We start from the raw sequence: 22,323 nt of genomic DNA, 5'->3' as shown, positions 1-22,323 counted from the left end.
ACCTATAAAAGTGTATCTGTGATATTTTAATTCTTCTACATGCTCGCTATGAATTGAGCAATGCAATTTTTTACTGCCAAAGCTCACTACCATTAAATAAGATGATGTGAACTACCAAATCACAACAGTTTAAAATAATTAATAACCTTAAGCGAATATGTAAACAATTCTTATCAAACCGATTTTAATCTGTTTGTTAAGAATTGTTTACATACATTTAAAAAAAAATTAATCTGAATTAAATCTTAAAGATTGAAATTCAAATCAACTAATCCATGCCACGATTTGAAATTTCTTACTCTAATTTAAAACATGATGCTGGGTAACATTATTTATATAGCAACATGGATGCAGGGGCGTAGCCAGCTTTTTTGATCAGAGGGGGCAAAATAAAATTTCAGGGGCACAGCTGAAAAAAATGGCAGTTGCAACATGTTTTTGAGCTCCCCAAAATTTTGAATTTGACACTATTTTTGCCCATGATCGAGATGAAAATGGTTATATTGTGACAATGTGCGCAAAAATTTTGCATTTTACACTATTTTGGCCCATGAATGGGGTGAATTTTGATGGAAAAAGGGCTCCTTGCCCTTGCCCTTTTTCTTTTCCTTTGCCCTTTGGTCAGAGGGCAGGCACTTTTTCTTTCATTTTTTATCAGGGGCAGTTTGCCCCCCCCCTACATCCCCCTGCATCCCCCCTGGCTACACTACTGCATGGATGTTGATACGTCCTATGAGTTTTCTATTGATTTTCTGTGATACCTATAACCAAGGTACAGAAATGTCCCAGATAGACGTTATTTTATTACAAAAAGAGTATGAACTGACCTTGTGTACTTTTGTTAATATGTGGACAAAATACATTGAAAATGAATATGATAATATTTTTGTATCTATTTTGTATATTAGTTGTATATATTTGAGAAATTATGATATGGGCATGTGACGTCTTAGCACTCTGGGCCATCGCATTACAAAGTAATGCTGGGCAGAAGTTACAATGGTTAGAGAGGTGTTCATAAATAGCTTGGTTGGGTGGACAATATGAGGGGGATCCATGATCCAGGCGCCGAGTGGCATGATAGAGCCGGCAACTTGTAAAATTCCCCGGCCGTATGGCATTTTCCATATACTCGGTTAGTTTTGTGGTGTTCATTATCGAACCCCAACGGTTTTAGCTTGTATTTATATTATTTATTAACATAGGTCTATTTGGTTGTGATATTTCAGCGTTTTAAAATTTCAAAATAATCCTATCAATTACACGGTTGACGATGAAAATTTACTGAATTTAGAGAATGCACAGCGACCACCACCTGCCATGATCCAAAAGAGGGATCAAAATGGAAGAAGGGGATACTTTTATACATAAAATCATGTGAGAATTCATAGAGGGACACAAAAATGGACCAAAGAAAAAGGAAATCGCATTTTTAGACCTTGTTAACGTTATTAAAGGGCAAGTTGGATCAAAACAAATTTGGTAAAAAGGCTCAAACGTTTCCAACACCCCAACAAATTATTTGTGAACACTCCCTGGCCTATCAATTTCTGTTAACTTCTATTATGGCTTCCATTACAAAGCCAAACTTGCCTTAAATGCCTATGCAGTATGCATGCGCTAGAGAGCCAGAAGTTTATTTATCGAAGTACAGTACTTCTGGAAAGAAAAAAGCAAGGTACACCAACTTGGCGTGGGGAACAAGTAAAATACAGACTAGACAGTATTTTACTTGTTCCCCCCATGTCAAGTTGGTGTACCTTGCTTTTTTCTTTCCAGTTGTTCATATATTCAAGGTATCCTCGTGTATCATTTATTGATCCTTGATGTGTTTTGTGTCCTCGTCCGTTGGATTCACCATTACCTACTTTTACAGTACTTCCTCAATTTATATTATTATTTTGTATTACAATGAAATAAACAAACTTCAGGTATCATAAATATGAAATACAGTGTTTGTGTCAGTCTCTTGTATCTTTCTGTCAGGCTTCACCAATATTTGTCTGGGTTTGGCCCTACTAGGACGGTAGGACCATAGTGTTTCTACTAGGAACCATCCTAGTGTGTTTCCAAATGAGAATTAACCCATGGCACCCACGGCCCATCCCCACTCAAAATATGTCCTTTACCGACGGCAGTCACTTGCCGTGCCCTGTAATGAAGTTGCCGTCGATGCCCCAGCCCTGCAACTTATAATCATCTATCAGATTATTTGTGTGTGTTTTCTTCGCTTTTGAGAATTTGCCTTGGTGCCCTTCTCAAATTTGCCTCAAAATCCAAGGCAATTATCAACTTGCCCTAAAAAAGCTGCTGTGCCCCTTCAGATCCTTAATTCAAGGGCTGTTCACAGGACACCTTTTTTTGTTCCTCACTTGTCTTTGAGTGTGCTATTGCAGGTGAAATCCATACACACCCTGTTGTAGACATGACATTAATTTCCTACACAGGCGCTGTAGATTTCAAATAAAGACACCCTTTATAAATCCAAAAAAATTTTTAAATTTTATTCAGGTAACCCCACTTGAAATTCACACTCCCAAGGGGGATAAAAAAGCAAAAATCTTGATTTATTTTTCACTTGATTTTTGTTCCTTTAGGGAAGTATTGTGACAGGACTGCAGGGTTAAAAAATGAAGCAAGACTGCAATTACTTTAACTGTTCATGTTTATTATGCAAACATGAAAAAAAAAGTATGAGGTGTTTATAAATATATTTTAACAACTTTGAACATGATACAAATGTGACATGATATGATCCATTTGACCAACCTGCTCAAAAGACTAGAGGCAATTGTGAAAATTGGGCTATTCCAGTTGAAATCCATACACCCCGTATGGAAGTCATAATCCTAACCCTCCAAACAGGGGAGGTAGATTTCAAATGGAGCCACTCAATCAGGCAACCCCATTTGAAATTTATAGGGGGTGTATGGATTTCAACTGGAATAGCCCAATTGAGCTATATTAGGCTATTCCAGTTGAAATCTATACACCCCCTATGAAAGACATGACCTTAATCTTCCACATAAGGAGTATGAATTTCAAATAGGCTTACTGGAATCATTGACTCCTTTTGAAATATACACCCCTCTGTGGGAGATGAAAGTCACATTTTCAATAGAGGGTGTATGGATTTCAACTGGAATAGCCCCTTGGATCAGATCATGTCAGCAATAGCCACTTCTGTTGGCTTCACACACAGTAAATATTAAGGCCAATAACAAAAGTTTGTCTCAACATCACACATGCATAGCATCTGAAATTCACATTTGTGATGCGATCAAGCAAAATCAGTAGGAACTCGGAAATATTGATTTTGAGATATAGCCAAACAAAGGAAAAATTTCCTTTTGTTTCCTATTGTTTGGGAAACTCTTCAGTTGCTCATACCTTTGGAACTGGTTGTTCAATTTAAATAGGGTTTTCTGCAAAATGCAGCTTAGTAAATGTTTTTTACTATCATATAAGAAACTGAAAATTTATTATTGGCGAGTTCCGACTGATTTTGCTTGATCGCATCACATTAAAGTGCATTTCATTTTTTGTTTTTTAATGTTTCTGGCTTTGTTTTGATAAATAATATGCACACTACTTAGTACTTAGGTTTCAGGCAAAAGTTGAAAAGACAAAATAATATTTGTGGCCTCATTTTTTTAAGTTACTAAATAAACAATGATCTACATAATAAAGTACTAAGCTACTTTCTTCATCTTTCATCTTTTCATGTTTTTCCCACAAAATGATAAAATAAGTTATCATATGATAATTATGCTCCATTTTATTTTGAGTTGACCTATTAAGGTAAAATGAAAGAAAATATCCATATCTTTCCAGCTCCATGATTGTGAAAACATGTATCAGCAAATGTGATTGGCTTATTTAATCTCAGGATCCAAGGATTTTAAAAAATCTCAAGTTTGGGAATAGCCCAATTTGGCCTCACACATGAGCATATTGTGTTTGGAATCTTACACTTTTTTGGTTGAAAATGACTGAAATTATTTCAACTGTTGAATTTGGTATGAATTTCAAATGGATTAGCAACTTGTTATCATAAACTCATTGGTACAAATGGCCTGCCTCTAAAGAATTCTTTTGATTGGTTACTCAAAATTATTATGCCATATAATGAACCAATCACAGACAAGATAAGAAGGGTAAGGAGACCTGAAGTGATCTGAAAGCTCTATTTTGATTGATTACTCAGATGGATGTATCATGTATTGAGCCAATCAGAGACATGGTAAGAAAAGTCAGTAGAGCTGAAGGGGATTAAGCTTAATATTACTAAGAGATCTAAAAGCTACATGGGATATTACCAACACAAAACAAAAGAACAAACTGAATATCATAAACAAATATAAAATTAAAAGTCTAATCTCTACTGAACTGAACAATATTGAACTTGCTACTTTGTATACCATATGCGGATTCTTAGGAATGCATTAACGATCAGGTTTTATGGAAATTTTCAGAATTTCATTTTTATCTGTAACTTTTAATGAAACAAAGACAGGCATTTTTGCAAAGAAATATCACATGGAATACAACTTGTATAGGAAAAATAAACCCAATTTTTGAGCAAATTTTTTACACAACCATAATAGGTTACCACCCAGTCCAAATCAAAGCTGACAAAATACTCTGTTTTTTAAATGATGCTTCATGGGCAAAATATCCCACAATTCCTAAAAATGAAAAAAAAAAACAGTAGATTTTGACTAATTCAGTCCATATTTTAAAATGAAGTCCAAAATAGTGACTAGAATTTTGGCTCTAAATCAACAATATGTGGTTTTTATAATTAGTTACTGTGTTTTGGGACTTTGGGACATTATTAGCAAATTACGAAGACACAGTACCTTGAAATGATAGTTAACCTGATTTGTCAATCTTGAATAGGCACTATAAATCATCTGCAGTGCACAAAATAATACAAGTCCTCTGGCCAACAGTCTGTGAAAATCACAGCAAGGCTACTGATACTGCAGGCCTGTGAAATAGACACTAAATCATCTGCAGTGCATTAACTTCCATAACATTGCATCGACCCTTGACATCTGTCATGTCCTTCTCAGCTGAGCTTTGGATACAAAGTTCTATTTAACCTGTTTAGTCAGATTGAGTACATGTAGATACCAAGCCCTTAAGGTGGTACTACACCCCTTGATAAATTTGTGACTATTTTTGCATTTTCTCCAAAAATAATAACACACTGGTAACAAAAGTTTTGTGTATTATAGGGGCAAAGAATCCAGTTACTACACTGGAATATCAGTGACTCAAGACAAGCGATGCGTTATTTGTGATAAGAAAAGGGTACCACTAGAATGTACAAAATGTACCTCATTTCTCAACATATTTAATGAATCACTTGTCTTGAATCACTGACATTTCAGTGAAGTAATTGGATTCCTTGCCCCTATTAATATACATAAGTTTTGTTACCAGTGTGTAGTTATTTTTTTGAGAAAAATGCAAAATTAATCACAAAATTGATCAGGGGTGTAGTACCATCTTAAATCATCAAACCTTTTAATGACCTTTGACATCTGCCAATCATCTTCTGTCAAAGTTATCATATAAACAGGTTTAACCTGAGACATCATGTAACCTGTAACCCTTAAATTCTCTAGCTTTGTATCGACCTTTTACATTCATCAAATCCTTAGCATTTGCAGAGATTTTGGTAGAAACTGAGAATTCTTATTTGTAGGGTTAACTTGATGTAAATCTTGTGATATCAAGTCACATGTGACCTCTAACCTCTTACTGACTGACTTCTGACATCTGTTAAGCGTCTTCTCATTTACTAAGCTTTTGGTACAAGTTCAGAGTTCTCATTTGTAGTGCCTTATCTGTTTTATTAATCTTTAGCGCTCGTAGGAAACATTCCAAGGCTTTGGCTTCATCTCCATTGCTTAAGTGTATTCTGAAAACAAGAAAAAGAACAATTTTGATTGGTTACAAAACGGGTATATCATGTATTAAGGGTATACGAAGTATTGTTGGTCGAAGCAGCCAAAAAAAATTATTTTCATGATCTGAATCAATATATTATTGAAAAATAACGCTTTGACGTTTTGCAGAAGTTCATTCTACAAATCATATACTTTGAAAACTTTATTGTTTCTCACTTTTGTTTCTCACGCTTTTCTAGCAACGAGCCAGAAGGCTTTTCCAAAGCGTACATGGTAATTATAGCATACATTTGACAGGCGTAGCACACACAGATTGCACTTTGCGGGTAGGACCTCGTTTTGCGAAGTCTGTGCGAACGGGGAATTGATGATCAATCCAGGTCACAATTATGGCTTAGTTTATATTCACACACTCCTAGATAGTGATAACCAATCAGAACAAATGTTATACGAGGTGTGCATGGCGCACTCTCCTCAACTGTTGAAACTGTGGACAACTATGAAATTCAGTTGAATTTTACAATTTAGCCGCTAAGTATTGAAAGCTTTTTCTATGAATTTTGGATGAAAATTGTTGCAGCGGGAATGGAAAAAACTGTTGAATATGGTTGGGATTCAACAATGCCTGTAGGTCAAACAAATTTTTGCCAGCTTTTAATTTTGTTTTTCTCCAAGCAACTATGTAAAGAGTGAAAATAAAATTGTTGTGAATATTCTGCTATTCCAGTTGGAACTCCATACACCTGTGAAAGACATTACCTTAATCATCCACACAGGGGTGTAGATTTCAAAAAGAGTCACCCATTCAGGTAATCTCACTTGAAACTCCCAGTGTGGAAGATTGTAAGGTCATATTCCATAGGGGGTGTACTGATTTCAACTAGATAACCCATTTTGGAGCAGACGACACTGAATGGGTGATTCCATTTGATATTAACACTCCCTGTGTGGACGATAAGGTCATGTCTTCCATAGGGGTGTATGGATTTCAACTGAAATATCCCATTTTAGAGCAGACAACACTGAATGGGTGATTCCATTTGATATTAACACTCCCTGTGTGGACGATAAGGTCATGTCTTCCATAGGGGTGTATGGATTTCAACTGAAATATCCCATTTTAGAGCAGACAACACTGAATGGATGATTCCATTTGATATTAACACTCCCTGTGTGGATGATAAGGTCATGTCTTCCATAAGGGATGACATGAATTTCAACAATGATGTATGAATTTCAACAATGATGTATGAATTTCAACTGGAATAGCCCATTTTGGAGCAGACAACATTAAATGAGTGATTCCATTTGAATTCAAACTCCCTGTGTGCAAGATAAAGGTCATGTCTTCCATAGGGGGTGTATGGATTTCAACTGAAATAACCCATTTTGGAGCAGACAACACTGAATGGGTGATTCCATTTGAAATTCACACTCCCTGTGAGGAAGCTTAATGTCATGTCATCCATAGAGGGTGTATGGATTTCAAATGGAATAGCAGTATACTTACTGTCCTTTCTTGACAAGCTGGGAGTACTCATCGTCACCATCATCATCCTCTTCTTCATCATCACCTTCTTCTTCTTCTTCATCAACATAATCTTCATCCTCCTCCTCCTCTTGGTAAGAATCCTCCTCTGAACTCAAAGTCATGCTCTGTTCATCCTCCTCCGCTCTGTTTTCCTCAATCTCCTCATCTTGATAGTCCTCCACATCTTCACCATGTCCTTTTGATCCCTCTGCATCATCCATTTCATCACTATCCTCCTCGCCATTTTCTTCCACATCATCTTGGCTGTCCTCGATTGTCATGTCTGCTCCTGCACTATGTCCATGTGTTTTTTCTTCCAATCCCTCTCCATCATCAGTTTCATCACTATACACACTCCCATCTATTGTTGCGTCACGTTCCAAATCAACCTCTTCATTAAAGTCTTCTTCATTCTTTGACCACGCCACGGTGTCATTTGCTTCCAAGTCTGTCTGTTTTTCATCGCAATCTCTTGCGCTCGCTAATCTTTGAGCACCAACATGTTTAGACAAGGCACTGGAAGAATCATCAAATTTGTACTGCAGCATCTCCCGTGGCGTGGGGATTTTCACAGAGCTGTCATCAACTGAATATGTTGGCATTTTTCTGCGTGAGTCTGTTAGGTAGGAGCCATGTACCGATTCAATTATTCCTGTTGGTTCTTTCTCAATGCTGTCATCACTTGCTTCATCTTCTGATTCCCCAATGACTAGGTCTTCTGATTCATCTAAAAAAACGGACAACATTTTCTTTTAAAAATTCAGAAATTTAAGAAATGTAAATTTTCATGACCATATTTGGAATCAGCATGAGAAATGCATTAAAATGAGTACAAACAAGCCTAGTTTTGGTTCAGTGGTTCTTGAGATAGCTCTTGATATTTTGGGCAAAAATAATAACCCACAAATATGTTAAAATGAAGAAATTTCTTATGTATTTTATTATATAAGTTACCAACAACCGCAGACATGCAAACTTTGAAATCCAGATTTCCGTACTCAGAAGAACAAAAATCCGGATTTTGCACCCTAAAACCGTATTTTTTAAATATGTACCTTTTGCATACCTGCCAACCCCAGAAACCCCAATAGTAGATCACATAATTGCGAAGGAGCACTTGTGCGACCAAGCATGTAACGGCCGGGGTCCAGGGGCCCACCTTACGAATTTGCAATCAAATTTGGCAATACCAAAGAACCATTCCATCAAAGTAATAAATCAATACAGAAAGATGCTTCCTTTACGAGTTATCACTCATTGAAAGTACTACTTTGCTATACTTTACATGGAAAGCAGCTTAAAGTCATCATATTTCCTTAATTACATGACTGATCAAGCTGATTTTCGGATATACGAGGGGCAGTCAGTATGTTTTAAGAGTGGACTCGTGACGTCATTTGTGGATTGTTTTCATGGCATTTCTCAATGATTACATAAACACTGTACCTTTGTCTTTCAAACAACACATGCAAAAATTATATCATACACATGATTACGTAACAGCATTAGCATAAAATCAATATACTAGGGACACTGCCAAATCACGCAAAAAGGCGGGCCTTTTAAATTACAGCAAAGACACATGTTTACAATGTCCGAGAACAGAAAAAGTACAAGGGGCATAAGGCTAGTTTTTGGCAGGAATAAACACTAGGTCCTCAGTTTGCAGTTGGTAAAATATGAAACTTGTCATTAAACTGTGGTGGAAATGGGACGTCTGGAAACTTCAACAACTTTAGGGCTTGAATGGAAGCAAAATTATTCTGCAAAAATGGCGTTAATGAAAAAGCAGTTATTTCAAATGACATTAATTATCTCCAAAATGAAACAGACTAAAATATAATGACTGGTCACGTGTGAGAGCTAGTACTCAGTGCGATGATAACTGGTGCAAATCAAACAATAATCTCGCATGCGTGGGTAGGATGACCGATACAACATGGTGGAAATGCACAAAAATGGCAAAATTCCATGTAAATAGTGCCCAAAATATTACAAAATGCTATGAAAATTTTAATTTAAATATTTATGTGAATTTTTATGGATGATCTCAACCTGAAATGAACAGAAGTTTTAAAAATAAATTTCTTATTAAAACGATGGCCTCTCTCTCTGTACCACTACTTTTTGTATAAATGTAACAATGGTAGAATAACAGTTATATTTTAATCACGGATTCAAATATTTTCTAGGGAGACTCACGTTTTAATTTTTGGAGATTAGTCAACAGAACTGGCCAAAAAAATTTAATTTCCACGTTTGCTATTTTTTTCAATATCAAGATTTGTATAGAAAGAAAAGCCTTGTTTTTGTCAAAAATAAGACATATTTGACCATGCATTTTAAACAAACTAAAACCTTTACAGCCCAACAAACATGGTTTAATGAACTGGTAGTTTGTGTTCTATTACTGTTCCAAAAGGCAGCATTCTCCATTCTTTAATTCCCGAGAAAATGTAAAAAATACAACAATACCTCATTTCAGCCTCTTATTTCCCTTATCAAAAACGACTCAATTTCACCAGTGACTCTAGACCATTGATTTTATGCTAATGCTGTTACGTAATCATGTGTGTGATATAATTTTTGCATGTGTTGTTTGAAAGACAAAGGTACAGTGTTTATGTAATCATTGAGAAATGCCATGAAAACAATCCACATATGACGTCACGAGTCCACTCTTAAAACATACTGACTGCCCCTCGTATGTGATGCACAGTTGAAAATTAATTATTAAAAGATTTGGTGACCTCAGTCGACCTTTGACCTTATATGTGTCCTTTGACCTCACGAAATTGGATAACGTATGTAGACCAAACAAATTGATATATTTCTGGAAACATGGTTGGGTTTTGTTACTTCTAATGTTGTTAGAAGCATGCTTTGTTAACACTTTCCAGTTCAGAAAATCATTGATCATCATCATCATCATCATCATCATGTTTTCAAAAAAAAAAATAAACAGTTTAATGCCAATGTCAATTAGAAGACTCTACTTGGTATAGCAGTTGTCTATGCATGGTTAAAGAAAAATATTAAAAATATTAATGTGCCACTGGGTGCACCATTGAGAAAACAAAGTCGGAAAGCATGAAGCTTCTTGCAGGTTTATTCTTTTGCAGACCTAAATAGTTAACTAAATACCTCCAGAAGACATAGCATGTTTAGCAGTTATTATTATTTCGAAAACCATCTTGTTGGCCTATAAATATTTCTTTAAAATGTGCATTCATGGTGCGAAAGTCGGAAGTAAAAGGAGGTCGGAAACCTTGTAGGCTTGTTCTTTTGCACCAATAGAGCTAAATAGTTAACTAAATACCTTCAGAAGACATAGCATTAGGTGGTTAATAAAAAATATAAATGTGCATGAAAAATCTGCAAGTCAGAAGAAAATTATTTCGGAAACCATCTTGTAGGCCTATTAAATAATTTCTTTAATGTGCATGCATGGTGCGAAAGTCAGAAGTAAAAGGAGGTTGGAAACCTTCTTGTATGCTTATTCTTTTGCACCAAAAGAGCTCAATAGTTAACTAAATACTTTCAGAAGACATAGCATTAGGTGGTTAAGAAAAAATATTAATGTGCATGAAAAATCTGCAAGTCAGAAGAAAACTATTTCGAAACCATCTTGTAGGCCTATTAAATATTTCTTTAATGTGCATGCATGATGCGAAAGTCGGAAGTAAAAGGAGGTCGGAAACCTTCTTGTATGCTTATTCTTTTGCACCAAAAGAGCTCAATAGTTAACTAAATACTTTCAGAAGACATAGCATTAGGTGGTTAAGAAAAAATATTAATGTGCATGAAAAATCTGCAAGTCAGAAGAAAACTATTTCGAAACCATCTTGTAGGCCTATTAAATATTTCTTTAATGTGCATGCATGATGCGAAAGTCGGAAGTAAAAGGAGGTCGGAAACCTTCTTGTATGCTTATTCTTTTGCACCAAAAGAGCTCAATAGTTAACTAAATACTTTCAGAAGACATAGCATTAGGTGGTTAAGAAAAAATATTAATGTGCATGAAAAATCTGCAAGTCAGAAGAAAACTATTTCGGAAACCATCTTGTAGGCCTATTAAATATTTCTTTAATGTGCATGCATGATGCGAAAGTCGGAAGTAAAAGGAGGTCGGAAACCTTCTTGTATGCTTATTCTTTTGCACCAAAAGAGCTAAATACCTTCAGAAGACATTTCATTAGGTGGTTAATAACAAATATTAATGTGAATGAAAAATCAGAAGAAAATTATTTCGGAAAGCATCTTGTAGGCCTATTAAATAATAATTTTTTAATGTGCATGCATCATCGAAAGTCGAGAGAAAAACGATCCAGGCAACCAATTTAACAGACCAAGAAAGTGGTCAAATGATACCAGTAATTCAGTCGGTAGTCTAATCTTGCAGCTGTTTATTTTTTAGACACAACATTTTATTATTTTGGTCAAAATTCTGGAATAGTTCCGTATTTTTTGGGGGGTGACCATACTACCGTATTTTTCATGTTTTACCATACAAAATACGGTGAAACCGTACTAGTTGGCATGTCTGCAACCGTGAATTTAACCTCACAAAATTGTCAGTGATACTTGAAACCGCAAAAATATCTGCACGCAAAAATATTGGCGTATACAGTAGTAACTGGTACCTAAATTTTCTTACAGTCTGTACGTGATGAATCCGACAAATTGGTTTATTTTATGTCAACATTGGGATCTCATTATTGTGGCATGTCAACACCAACAACATAATCCATTCTTTTTACCTTGTGTTTTTTGTTTATTTGTGCATTTTAGCCACTCTATAACTTTGAACAGATTTTTAGCTCTCATACTGTGAAAGTTGACATATCTTGCTATCAGAAGATATCTTAACACTTCCCACAATGCATTTCTTCCCTGTACTGATTTATTTTTCAGTGCAACATGGGTTGTTAGGTTACCGACAAAAATACCTCAATTATAATGAAGGACAGAGATAAAAAGACTAATTCACGTCTGAAATTCTGACAATTAGACAGGAAATGCCGCAATGCGCATTGACGTCAGACGCGAACTAGTCTTTTTTATCCGTCTTTCATTATAACAGAGCTCATCCAATCTTGCAATTGAGGTATTTCTACATGTAGTCACTATCGACCCATATTGCACTAAACACCAATCAGTACAGGGAAGAAAAACATTATGGGAAGTGTAAGATATCTTCTCTGTCCCACTACAGTATATTCATACAACTATAAGAAGTCCAGTTTCTCACCTAAGTCTTGTACGCGCAGTGCCCTACTTTTCCCACCTCCACATCTCCATGGCAACGACTCATCCCCATCCTCTTCATCCTCCACATACTTCCGTTTCTCATCACTGGATGACATACTTTCATCTGATTTCCTCTTCTTTCTAGTCTCTGACTCGTCACTGAATACTGACACATCTGTCATAGGGCTTTCCTCTACCAAGACTTTGTGTCTCTCAAGATGAGGGCTTGAGACAGAGCCTACAGAATCGTTCATTGTGCTTAGAAGGGATGAAGGATGGCGCTTTTTAGCTTTGGATTCAGCGAAAGGTGATGGAGCTGCACTGCTAGATGATTTTCTTGCATTTTTCTTTGGCGTGGGGATGTGGAGATCCAGATCCTGTAAAAAAAAAAGAATTATACCATGTATCAGTCTTAGCCAGAAGTCAGAAACCACCCGTCCAAGCAGATAACAAAATTTGACCCTGAAATAGAAAACAACTTGTCTATACCCATGGAAGGGTCATTTGGGTCAAATATGTCCTGATTTGGCCTTTACATGTCATTCTGAATTAATCTCAAGTTCATATAACCTTAAAATCATCTGTTTTAGAGCTATCATATCTGTAAAATCCATTAAATCCACCCGTCTAAAATTAGATTAGACCGTCTTAAAGACAGGGTGGACGCATGGCTGGCTAAGACCTTGCCATGTATATACACGAATCCGACTTGACACATTTCAACACCTACATCATAGCCATAGCTGGGGGCCATCCATCCATTTTACGCGACGCCAGTATCACAGGCGTGCAGCGTTTACCACTCTGGTGACGTGGCACAAGTGCTACACACTCCGATGTGCTCACGATAGTGGCCCCCAGCTATGGCCAACTTAATCCTGACCATCGCTTGGCTCGTCGGATTCGTCTATACTATGATCAGCTCGTAATAGAGAAGAATTATTAGGCATTATATGTTCAGGGCAGCTATTGCAGATAGGGCCTTCTGGCACTAACTCCTCCAAACTAATTACATAGCTGCCAGGTGTCATAAATTTAAATTTTGTATAATATAGAATGCAGAAATTATGAAATTGCTATAGCCCAGCTATTACAGATAGGATGTTCTGGCACTAATCCATCGATATGTGATTATGCATATTGCACTACTTTATGTTCACATTTTTTGTGGATTTTTTTTGGGGGAGGGATTCACACCGATCGGAATGGTGGCCAGAGATCCTATTTCATCTTGAGAATGAATTTGTGGTTCTAGAAATTGTAATCAGTAAAATAACCAACTCACGTCACACACATCAAGTGTGTCAGCCTTAGCCAAGTCTTCCATTGACAAATTAACAAGATCATCTTCTAGCTTCATGGCTTTCATGGACACATTCATTACATCTTCTTCTGGCAATTCACCCCGATTGATGCTGGTCTCCAAACTCTGGTCAGCAACCTCAACCTCCTCCATGGAGCTTTCTTCTACATCTTGATTATCTACACTTGTCTCTAGAGATTGATCAGCAACCTCCACTTCTTCTGTGGAGCTCTCTGTCTCCGCAATGTCTCTATTGTGGAGACTGTAGTCTCCATTGTGATGACTTTTGTCTCCATTGTGGAGACTAGTTTCCAGTGACTCATCCGTCACTTCAACATCTTCTAAGGAGCTCTCTGATTTGTTCAAGGTTGGATGGCAGGCACTTGTTTCAAGTGATTGGTCTGCAACTTCAACTTCTTCCAGTGAGCTCTCAACTTGGTTTGGACTCTCCTTAGAAATAAAACAAAAGAGAAAAATATGGTAAGAGTGTGTGTTGAGAGAGAGAGGTAGGTATGAGAGAGTGGGGGTGATAACAAGAGGGAGACAGAGAAATCTAGAGGGACTGAAACAGAGGAAGAGTGAAAGAAATGGGGGAGAGATAGTGGGAGAGGGGCAAGGGGTGAAAGGAGAGAGAAAGAGATTGAGAGTAAGGGGAGAGATGGAGGGGTGAGTGAGGAAGAGGAGAGATGGAGGGGGAGAGTGAGATAGGGAGAGAGAGAGAGGGTGGGAGGTTGAGGGGAGAGATAGAGGGGTGGAAGGGTGAGGGGAGAGAGAGTGAGAGGGAGAATGTGAGGGAGAGAAACAGAGAGAAAAACAGTGCGAGTGATAGAGTGGGGAGAAAAAGAGAGACGTGGGCATTTCAATGATAATGTGTGGAGATGGGGGCTAAATAAATCAAAAATTCATCATTGGACCGGTTCATAGCATGATTGTATCATAATTGCCGATGAAAATGAACTGTGTTCTGTGTGTACAAAATTTGTTGTTGTATCATGTTTACTCAATACTCAATTAATGGATTTGGTAATTGCCGTGGTGTGTGTGTATAACCAAAAGTGAACACAAAATCACGAGCTGCTGACCATGTGAACGCTCTCATCATTCCGATTTACAATACCGTCATAATCGAGAAATTACAATACGATGACGAAACAATACTAGTGTGGACTGTAACTGGGTCTTTGTCTACATTTAATATTATTTTAACGACTCCTTTAGCTTGACCACATCACAAATAGTTTTAGAAGAGAATATCAGGCCTGTGAAAAGGCTTTCAAAAAAAGAAGCGGAAAATTTACCAACCAGTGGGTTTCGAAAAAAATCGGAAAATTTACCTACCAAACTACAGTACAAATTCAATACTATTCCGCTGCGATTTCACCAGCAATAAATTGAAGAATATAAGCTTCCATTTCATGGCCTAAATGTGAGTGTCGCTCGACAAAATTACATTTTATGCTAGCCATGATGTATCTTCTCTTAATTCCATATAACTTTTATGAAATCAAATGTGAAACTTCCGATGGATGGTTCGGATTGAAAATCGCTTACGAACAATCACATATTTCGTATTTCCCCACAGGTACCACGACAACATTTTTAACTCATTCCGATGGGCGCAGTTCCCAAACAAACATATTACACAATGAGTAAGAACGAGGAATCAAAGAATATCGCGATGATGTTATGACCTGCGTTTCATGACCCGGGTATGGGCCGGGTTCATGACCTTTCAAGCATCGTTAATCTCATTTCCCAGTTGTTTTTATTGCGACACACATGTAATGCTATCAGAAGTACACAGACACACTTTTGATTTTTGAAAAGCGGAAATTGAAATCGGTCAGAAAAATGAAAAAAGCGGATTTCCGCTCTGTAGCGGAGATTTCACAGGCCTGGAATATGTCAACCTCAATATATTTTTTAAGTGCAATCTGGGATTATATGACATCAATCTAGATGATTATGTAGTTTTTAATGGTATTAACAAAAACCTTCCCACCACCAGATTTTCCTCTGATCCTCTGTTGCTGATAAATCAGTTTTCTAAAACAGAGTGCCACAAGATGGGGTTTTTCAGCGTATGGTGCCCATTTGGAACCAGCTCCCTAGTATTATCAGATGCACAAATTCTGTTGCTTCATTTAAGCAATAAGTTTTGGAGTTTTACCACTCCAATTTTGCTCTCAAGTTTGATGCAACTTGTGTTCGCACTTGGACCTCTTTTTGTAATTGTCCAAATTGCAGGCAAACGTAACTTATCCTGCATTTTACCCCCTCTAATTTATTTTTACCTTCCCTTCTTTTTGGATTTGGTGAGGTGGTCTTAGAGGTGCCTGGCACCTGTTCGCTCCAGCCATTCACTGGAGTTTTTAAGAAAATTTTGTTCCTTTTATGATATTGTGTAATTTTTGATGTAACTTATGTGCAATATGTGACATGATCAAGGGGGATAAGTCACATGTCAGCCCTGGATGAAAATGAGTTTTACACATTTTTCTAAAGAGGACATTAAGAGCTTTTAGAAACTGAAAACCCCATGTTGATACGACTTTTCTTTGTGAAGTTATGTCAATTTATCAATCGCTGAAAACAATATAAAACAAAAGAATTTAAACACTTTCTTTGCCAATATCTCAAAATCAATATTAGCGACATCCGACTCATTTCCCTTGATCGTGTCACATATTATATTTTGTAATTCTGTGCCAGTGATAAAGTGTAATAAATAAATAAAATAAATGAATAAAAAAAAATATAATGTTTTGCCCTGAATGCCTATACCTCACTGTCTTCAGCCAATACGTCTTCAAGAAAACTGCTCTCATTCAAGTTGGATTGGTCCTGCTCTTCCTGGCAAACATAAAAAACAACTAGATTAGTAAATTATGTGGTGTGTATAATGTGGCCACTCCAGGTTCTAGCATCACAATGCTGGTCTCGGGGGAAATAGAAATTGGGGAAAACAAAACCCGAATATCCCTTGTTTTTTTTCTTTTAATTTTCCCATATATGCAGAGTTCAATTTACCTAATTTTGCATCACAAAATACTCCTCATTTTTGATTAATTGCGACTCAATTCTATAACTCAAAGTATAACAATGTGATGTAAATATTTAGCATTTTGCTTACCTCACGCATCAGCATTTGTTCTTGTTGTAACTGCTGCTGTTGCTGAAACTGCTGTTGTTGCTGTAACTGCTGTTGTTGCTGTAACTGCTGCTGTTGCTGTAACTGCTGTTGTTGCTGTAACTGCTGCTGTTGCTGTAACTGCTGCTGCTGTTGCCGTGCTTTGTTCTCTTCCATTAGCCGCATATTGAGCTCAATTTCTTCCTGTGATAAATTACTAATCATATCTTGTAGGAAGCTATCATGGTTGCTCACATCAGTGGCAGAGTTGCTCTCATTAATTGAACTACTTCTGGGTCCAGAGTTGTTTTGTTCTTCAAAACTGTCTTCATATTCATCAAGGTCAACTACTTCTGGGGCTGGAAGGGTGAAATCAGATAAATTAAAGCATGTCAATTCCTGTTCATAATATTCAAGATTTATTATTCTCTCTCAATTTGAACTACTTCTGGGTCTGGAGTTGTTCTGTTCTTCAAAACTGTCTTCGTATTCATCAAGGTCAACTACTTCAGGTGCTGGAAGCACAGCAGCTGAAGGGAGTATCCCATTATGCTTTGCGGTTCCATAATAGAATTGACTGTGCTATAGAAAATGTACACAAAATCCCTCACTTCAACTTTAAATAACTTGTTTAAATCAGGGAAGCTTAGACTTTTGTTTGCAAAAATCTGACCCCTAAAGTATTGTGAAACTATCCATAGCTCTCAATATCTAAGCGGCTCTTGTTTATATTTTGTATACATTTGCTATGGGGCATGCAGATATACTGCAATGCATGATGGGATACTCCTTTCAGCTGCTGTGTGCTAGAAGGGTGAAATCAGATAAATGACATGTAACATTTTGCTTTCAAAATGCTAGACACTTAGAGATGAAATCAAAACTCGACCGTCGGTTGACCGGTTTTGATTTTATCCCTTAGTAGCATGTCTATCGTGTGTATTAAGAGCTTCTTAAGATTTTGCTCCACTGAAATCATTTGCGAATGTTATGTAATCTATTTGCTTTGTGCACAAAAATTTAATGTAGTGACAACTCTGGGTGCAATTCGCCGATCACACAGTCATCACAAAACAAGTTTCTACCTGCAAAGTGCATGCTGTGCAAACACCAAACGCATGCTGTGCAAACACCCAACGCATGCTTTAATTACTGCCTACATTACGCTTTGCAAAACCTTCTGGTGCGACTCCATTTCTTGTGGTCCATGAGCATGGTTGTGGGTCAAAATCTGCACCTTAACCTTCTCCACACAGGTAGACTACAGACGACAAATTCCAAATTGTCATTAATAATTCAAAAATTTCATAATTGTACAGTTTCATAACCATATGTGGAATCAGTATGAAAAATTCATTAAAATGAGTACAAACAAGCCCAGTATTGGATCAGGGATTCTTGCGAAAACTTGCGAGGACTTTTAATGATGAAGCCTATAGATGAGTTGACTTGTGACGTCATTGCCTGGCAGTATGAGCGCGCATCATCACAATTTCCATTGTTTTTATGCCTGGCAGTACAATGCGTGCACATCATATTTTGTTCAGGGCCTGTGGTTTTAAAACTCCTGCCACATCACAATAAGACTATGTGAACAGTGTAGTGGTTGTATGCAGTTCACTCAAACATATCAATATACCAGTCCCTTGCCTTTGTTGATAAACACTGAGGTCAACTCATCTATAGCCAGCACACAGAACTTTAAGCTTACCATTAGGAGGTGGAATGTATCCATGATCATTCCATCTTGGTCTCTGCTGAGGTAGATCAACATCATGGCCTTGTTTAGCTGCTGCCTGCATCAACTGCTCTCTGTCTGTGTACAGGGTATGTCTCTTATTGCTGCCATCATCACCTGCGTCTTCTCTCTGATTTTCTCTCAATTTGTTGGTCAGCGCAGACTCTGCTGCTACAAGTTCCTTAGCTCTGTTTACCTGGAGAGTTGGGAGGGAAACAGACAGAAATAGTCATAATTTTATTTGTACTTTGTTTAACTCATAATAGGCAAAATTATTCGGCTTTTGTTACTGCACACCCCAACTTACGCTTGAGTTAAATTACAGTCAACAGCCTTGTTAAGGTGGAATATGAGGATATTTCTTGAAATTAGTAACTGCTCTGATAATGTTTTATATTAATTGAGTAAGGCAAAGTACACTGACTAGTATGCCTTTTGTTTGAAGTAAATCGGCTATACAATTTTCATAAAATAATTTATATTTTCTTTGTATCTTATTGTTTTTATCAATAATCAATGTAGTTTATGAGATAAAATGGCTGAAAAGGCTCATTAATACTAACTTTTTACCAATATTTTCTCAAAATCAATGCATAAATGTTCATTGTACTTTTATTTTGAATGTTTTCTAGTAGTATCTTTGAAAAGACCGGTATTCAATCTATGATTGCAGACATACACAGGTGATGAGTACAACCTGCTTGTAGTGCAGCATATATTCAAAATTGTTTAAACCTATTGCTATGGTAGTTAATCCAATTTATTACGTCACTTCGCCAGCATATTCCACATACCCTTTGTTGTATGCTCCATGGTCTACAACAGCTTCCTTGGAAAACAACAAAATATCAAGAGCCACTGAACCAATACTAGGTTTGTTTGTACTCATTTTAATGCATTTTTCATGGTGATTCCAAATATGGTCATGAAATTTCTTGAATTTTGAAAAAAATTGAAACTTGTTGTCTGCAGTCGACACCCACGTGGAGGGAGTTAATTCCACATACCCTTTGTTGTATATAGTCTTCTGCCTCTTCTATATCGTCTGCTCCGTGGTCTACAACAGCTTCCTTGGAGAACATCAAATCATGGTCACTGATCCCAAAGATTTATGTGCAGTGCAAAAAAAATTGGATGATAATTTGAAAGTCATTTTACAGGCAAAATAAATTGCAATTTTGACATGAAAAAATAGGGCTTTTCATACAAAAAGCAATTTATTCAGGAGTTTTCTATTTTACTTATGACATAACCACGCATGAGACTCCTAAAAAATTGAAAAAAGAAAACCAACAAACTGAAAATGTGTATGAAATTAGGCAAAAAGTACCGAAAACAGGCTGAAATTAAATAAAGAAATTTGACTTTAAAAAAAATGAATTCAGTTTTAAAACTGAAAATTGTTCTCAATTGCCTGCATATCAAGAGAACAGTTTAGAGCCAAAATCTAAATTCCATGACTTTTCCATGATTTTTGTCATTTTTTTAATTCTCTGGAATTCTGTGACCTAAAACACCATTCAAAGTCTTGTCATGAATATTGTCAATTTTTAAAATTACCCATTGTCATAGAAATTTGTCAATTTTATACTTTATATGACAAAATGTCTGTGACCAAAATCAAAGTTTCAAACTATGTTTTTGTGACGAATGAATAGCGTGGCCATTAACACACAAGTACACTTATTGATGTTTATATCTCAAAGCATAACTGTTTTATTTCTGAAGATAAAGCTTTACACATTTCGATGGCGTATTTAAAATCTTCTTCGAACACCTCAGTGAGGTGTTTACTGAGTCAAGTTGTAGATTAGACTGAAGAGAAGAGGAATATCTCTCCATATACATACAAATGAAGGAACAATCAGATAATTAATCTTATCCAATAGGAAGCTTCTTAACAGTGATTGGTACTAAACTTTCCTGACCAATCACAAACTTCCAAGTAGGTTTAGATATCAACTTTTAACCAATCATATGGCTGGTATGATTCAGATCACCAATAAAGTGGGTGGTGTCCCTTGAGCCTATCTGAATCTTGGAAAGGGGAAAGCTTGGCCAAGAAGAGGACTAATTACTAATATTTGGACATGTTATTTCCTTGGCCAAAACTACATTTATGATTAGTTAGTCAGATTAGCCAGAAATCAGGATCGAAATGACCATTACTTTTGAACATACCATCTGTCGTGGCGGACATGGTCATTTTAGGAATGTATCTCCTCACTTTAATGTGTGAGAAGTTCCACTTTCTCACCCCTGAATTTTAACTCTGTACAAGGGTGAGCTTTTTAACTTTCTCTTTGAATCCTTTTATATTATATATTTATAATTGAAACAAAAATCTACTTTAAACATGAACACATTATAGAGAGTTAACAAGATATAAGTAACGTATATAGTTATTTCCTCAATTAGGGATCATACTATGTCACAGTTTTATCAAATTTGATATTGTACAATGGGCTTCAATATAAGAACTCAAGAACCAATACTGGGCTTGTTTGTACTCATTTTAATGAATTTTTCATGCCGATTCCAAATATGGTAATGAAAATTTACAATATCAAGATAATTTGTGAGAGTGTTAAAATCCCATGCGAATCCTGCAAACTTACCAAGTGAGTACAAGAAGGCAATGTGTTCATCTAGTTCAACATCAGTTTTTCTCTGTGCAGCGTGCATCTGCTCCAGCTGCCGTTGTGTTGTTGAAGACTTGGGGTTATCTAAAGTAAACAACTCTTTCAATTCTCCTTTGGTGAAATACCTGGTGGAAAGGATAGGGAATAAAAGATTATTTTGCCATATCACTAGGGATTATTATGAAGGGCAGCTAGAACGAGTTGGTTTTATGAATTAGTCATGAAATAATAATCAAATGGGCTTATTTATGATTGTTGATCATTGGTAGAGTCAATAGATAAAAAATATTTTAAACAGGAATCTCTGGAAGTTTCAAGTCTTGATTAAAGTCTGCACCCACCTGTATTGATTTCTGTATGGGTTCTTAGCTGCAGCAGTCTGGGAAATTTTACATTATGCAAATATGATGTTTCATTCAGGCTCTTAGAAAATTATAAGGGATCAAAATTTTAATATCAAGAGCCTAATATAGGGCCCGTAAATATACAATATTTGTGAGGGGCCCACAAAATTTGTCAGGGTCTTGAAAGTGCTGGCTTATTTCAACCCCTGTTCTACACTCAATAGGGCCCTTAAATATTTGTGAGGACCCACAAAATTTGTCAGGGCCTTGAAAGTGCTGGCTTATTTCAACCCCTGTTCTACACTCACCTGTATGGATTCTTAGCAGCAGCAGTGCATCCAACTGTCTGTTTGTTGATAGATTCTTTGAAGATCTGCCGTCTATAGATCTTCTCTTCCACCGCATCAGCATACGTAATCAGCCGGTGAGCGACAACAGATTCTTTCTGACCGATCCTGTAGATC

The 22,323-nt window shown here is 36.6% G+C and overlaps 1 protein-coding gene across 1 annotated transcript in view; it reads right to left on the bottom strand.

The window, feature by feature from the left end:
- Window positions 1-2,647: 2,647 nt before the first annotated feature.
- The window catches only part of LOC140165176 (uncharacterized), a 37,007-nt gene continuing 17,331 nt past the window's right edge, over window positions 2,648-22,323 (bottom strand). The window contains 10 exon segments of the mRNA XM_072188618.1: window positions 2,648-5,932; window positions 7,432-8,179; window positions 12,704-13,079; window positions 13,988-14,455; window positions 16,790-16,858; window positions 17,139-17,494; window positions 18,847-19,069; window positions 19,881-19,984; window positions 21,492-21,640; window positions 22,168-22,322. Of these exon segments, the coding sequence (XP_072044719.1) occupies window positions 5,806-5,932; window positions 7,432-8,179; window positions 12,704-13,079; window positions 13,988-14,455; window positions 16,790-16,858; window positions 17,139-17,494; window positions 18,847-19,069; window positions 19,881-19,984; window positions 21,492-21,640; window positions 22,168-22,322 (2,775 nt within the window). The 3' untranslated portion in view covers window positions 2,648-5,805.

The sequence above is a fragment of the Amphiura filiformis genome, chromosome 11 (genome assembly GCF_039555335.1).
Source record: "Amphiura filiformis chromosome 11, Afil_fr2py, whole genome shotgun sequence".
In the NCBI taxonomy this organism is placed as follows: Eukaryota; Metazoa; Echinodermata; class Ophiuroidea; order Amphilepidida; family Amphiuridae; genus Amphiura; species Amphiura filiformis.
Note: the sequence above shows the minus strand (reverse complement) of the source record. Positions and strands in the feature narration are given on the sequence as shown.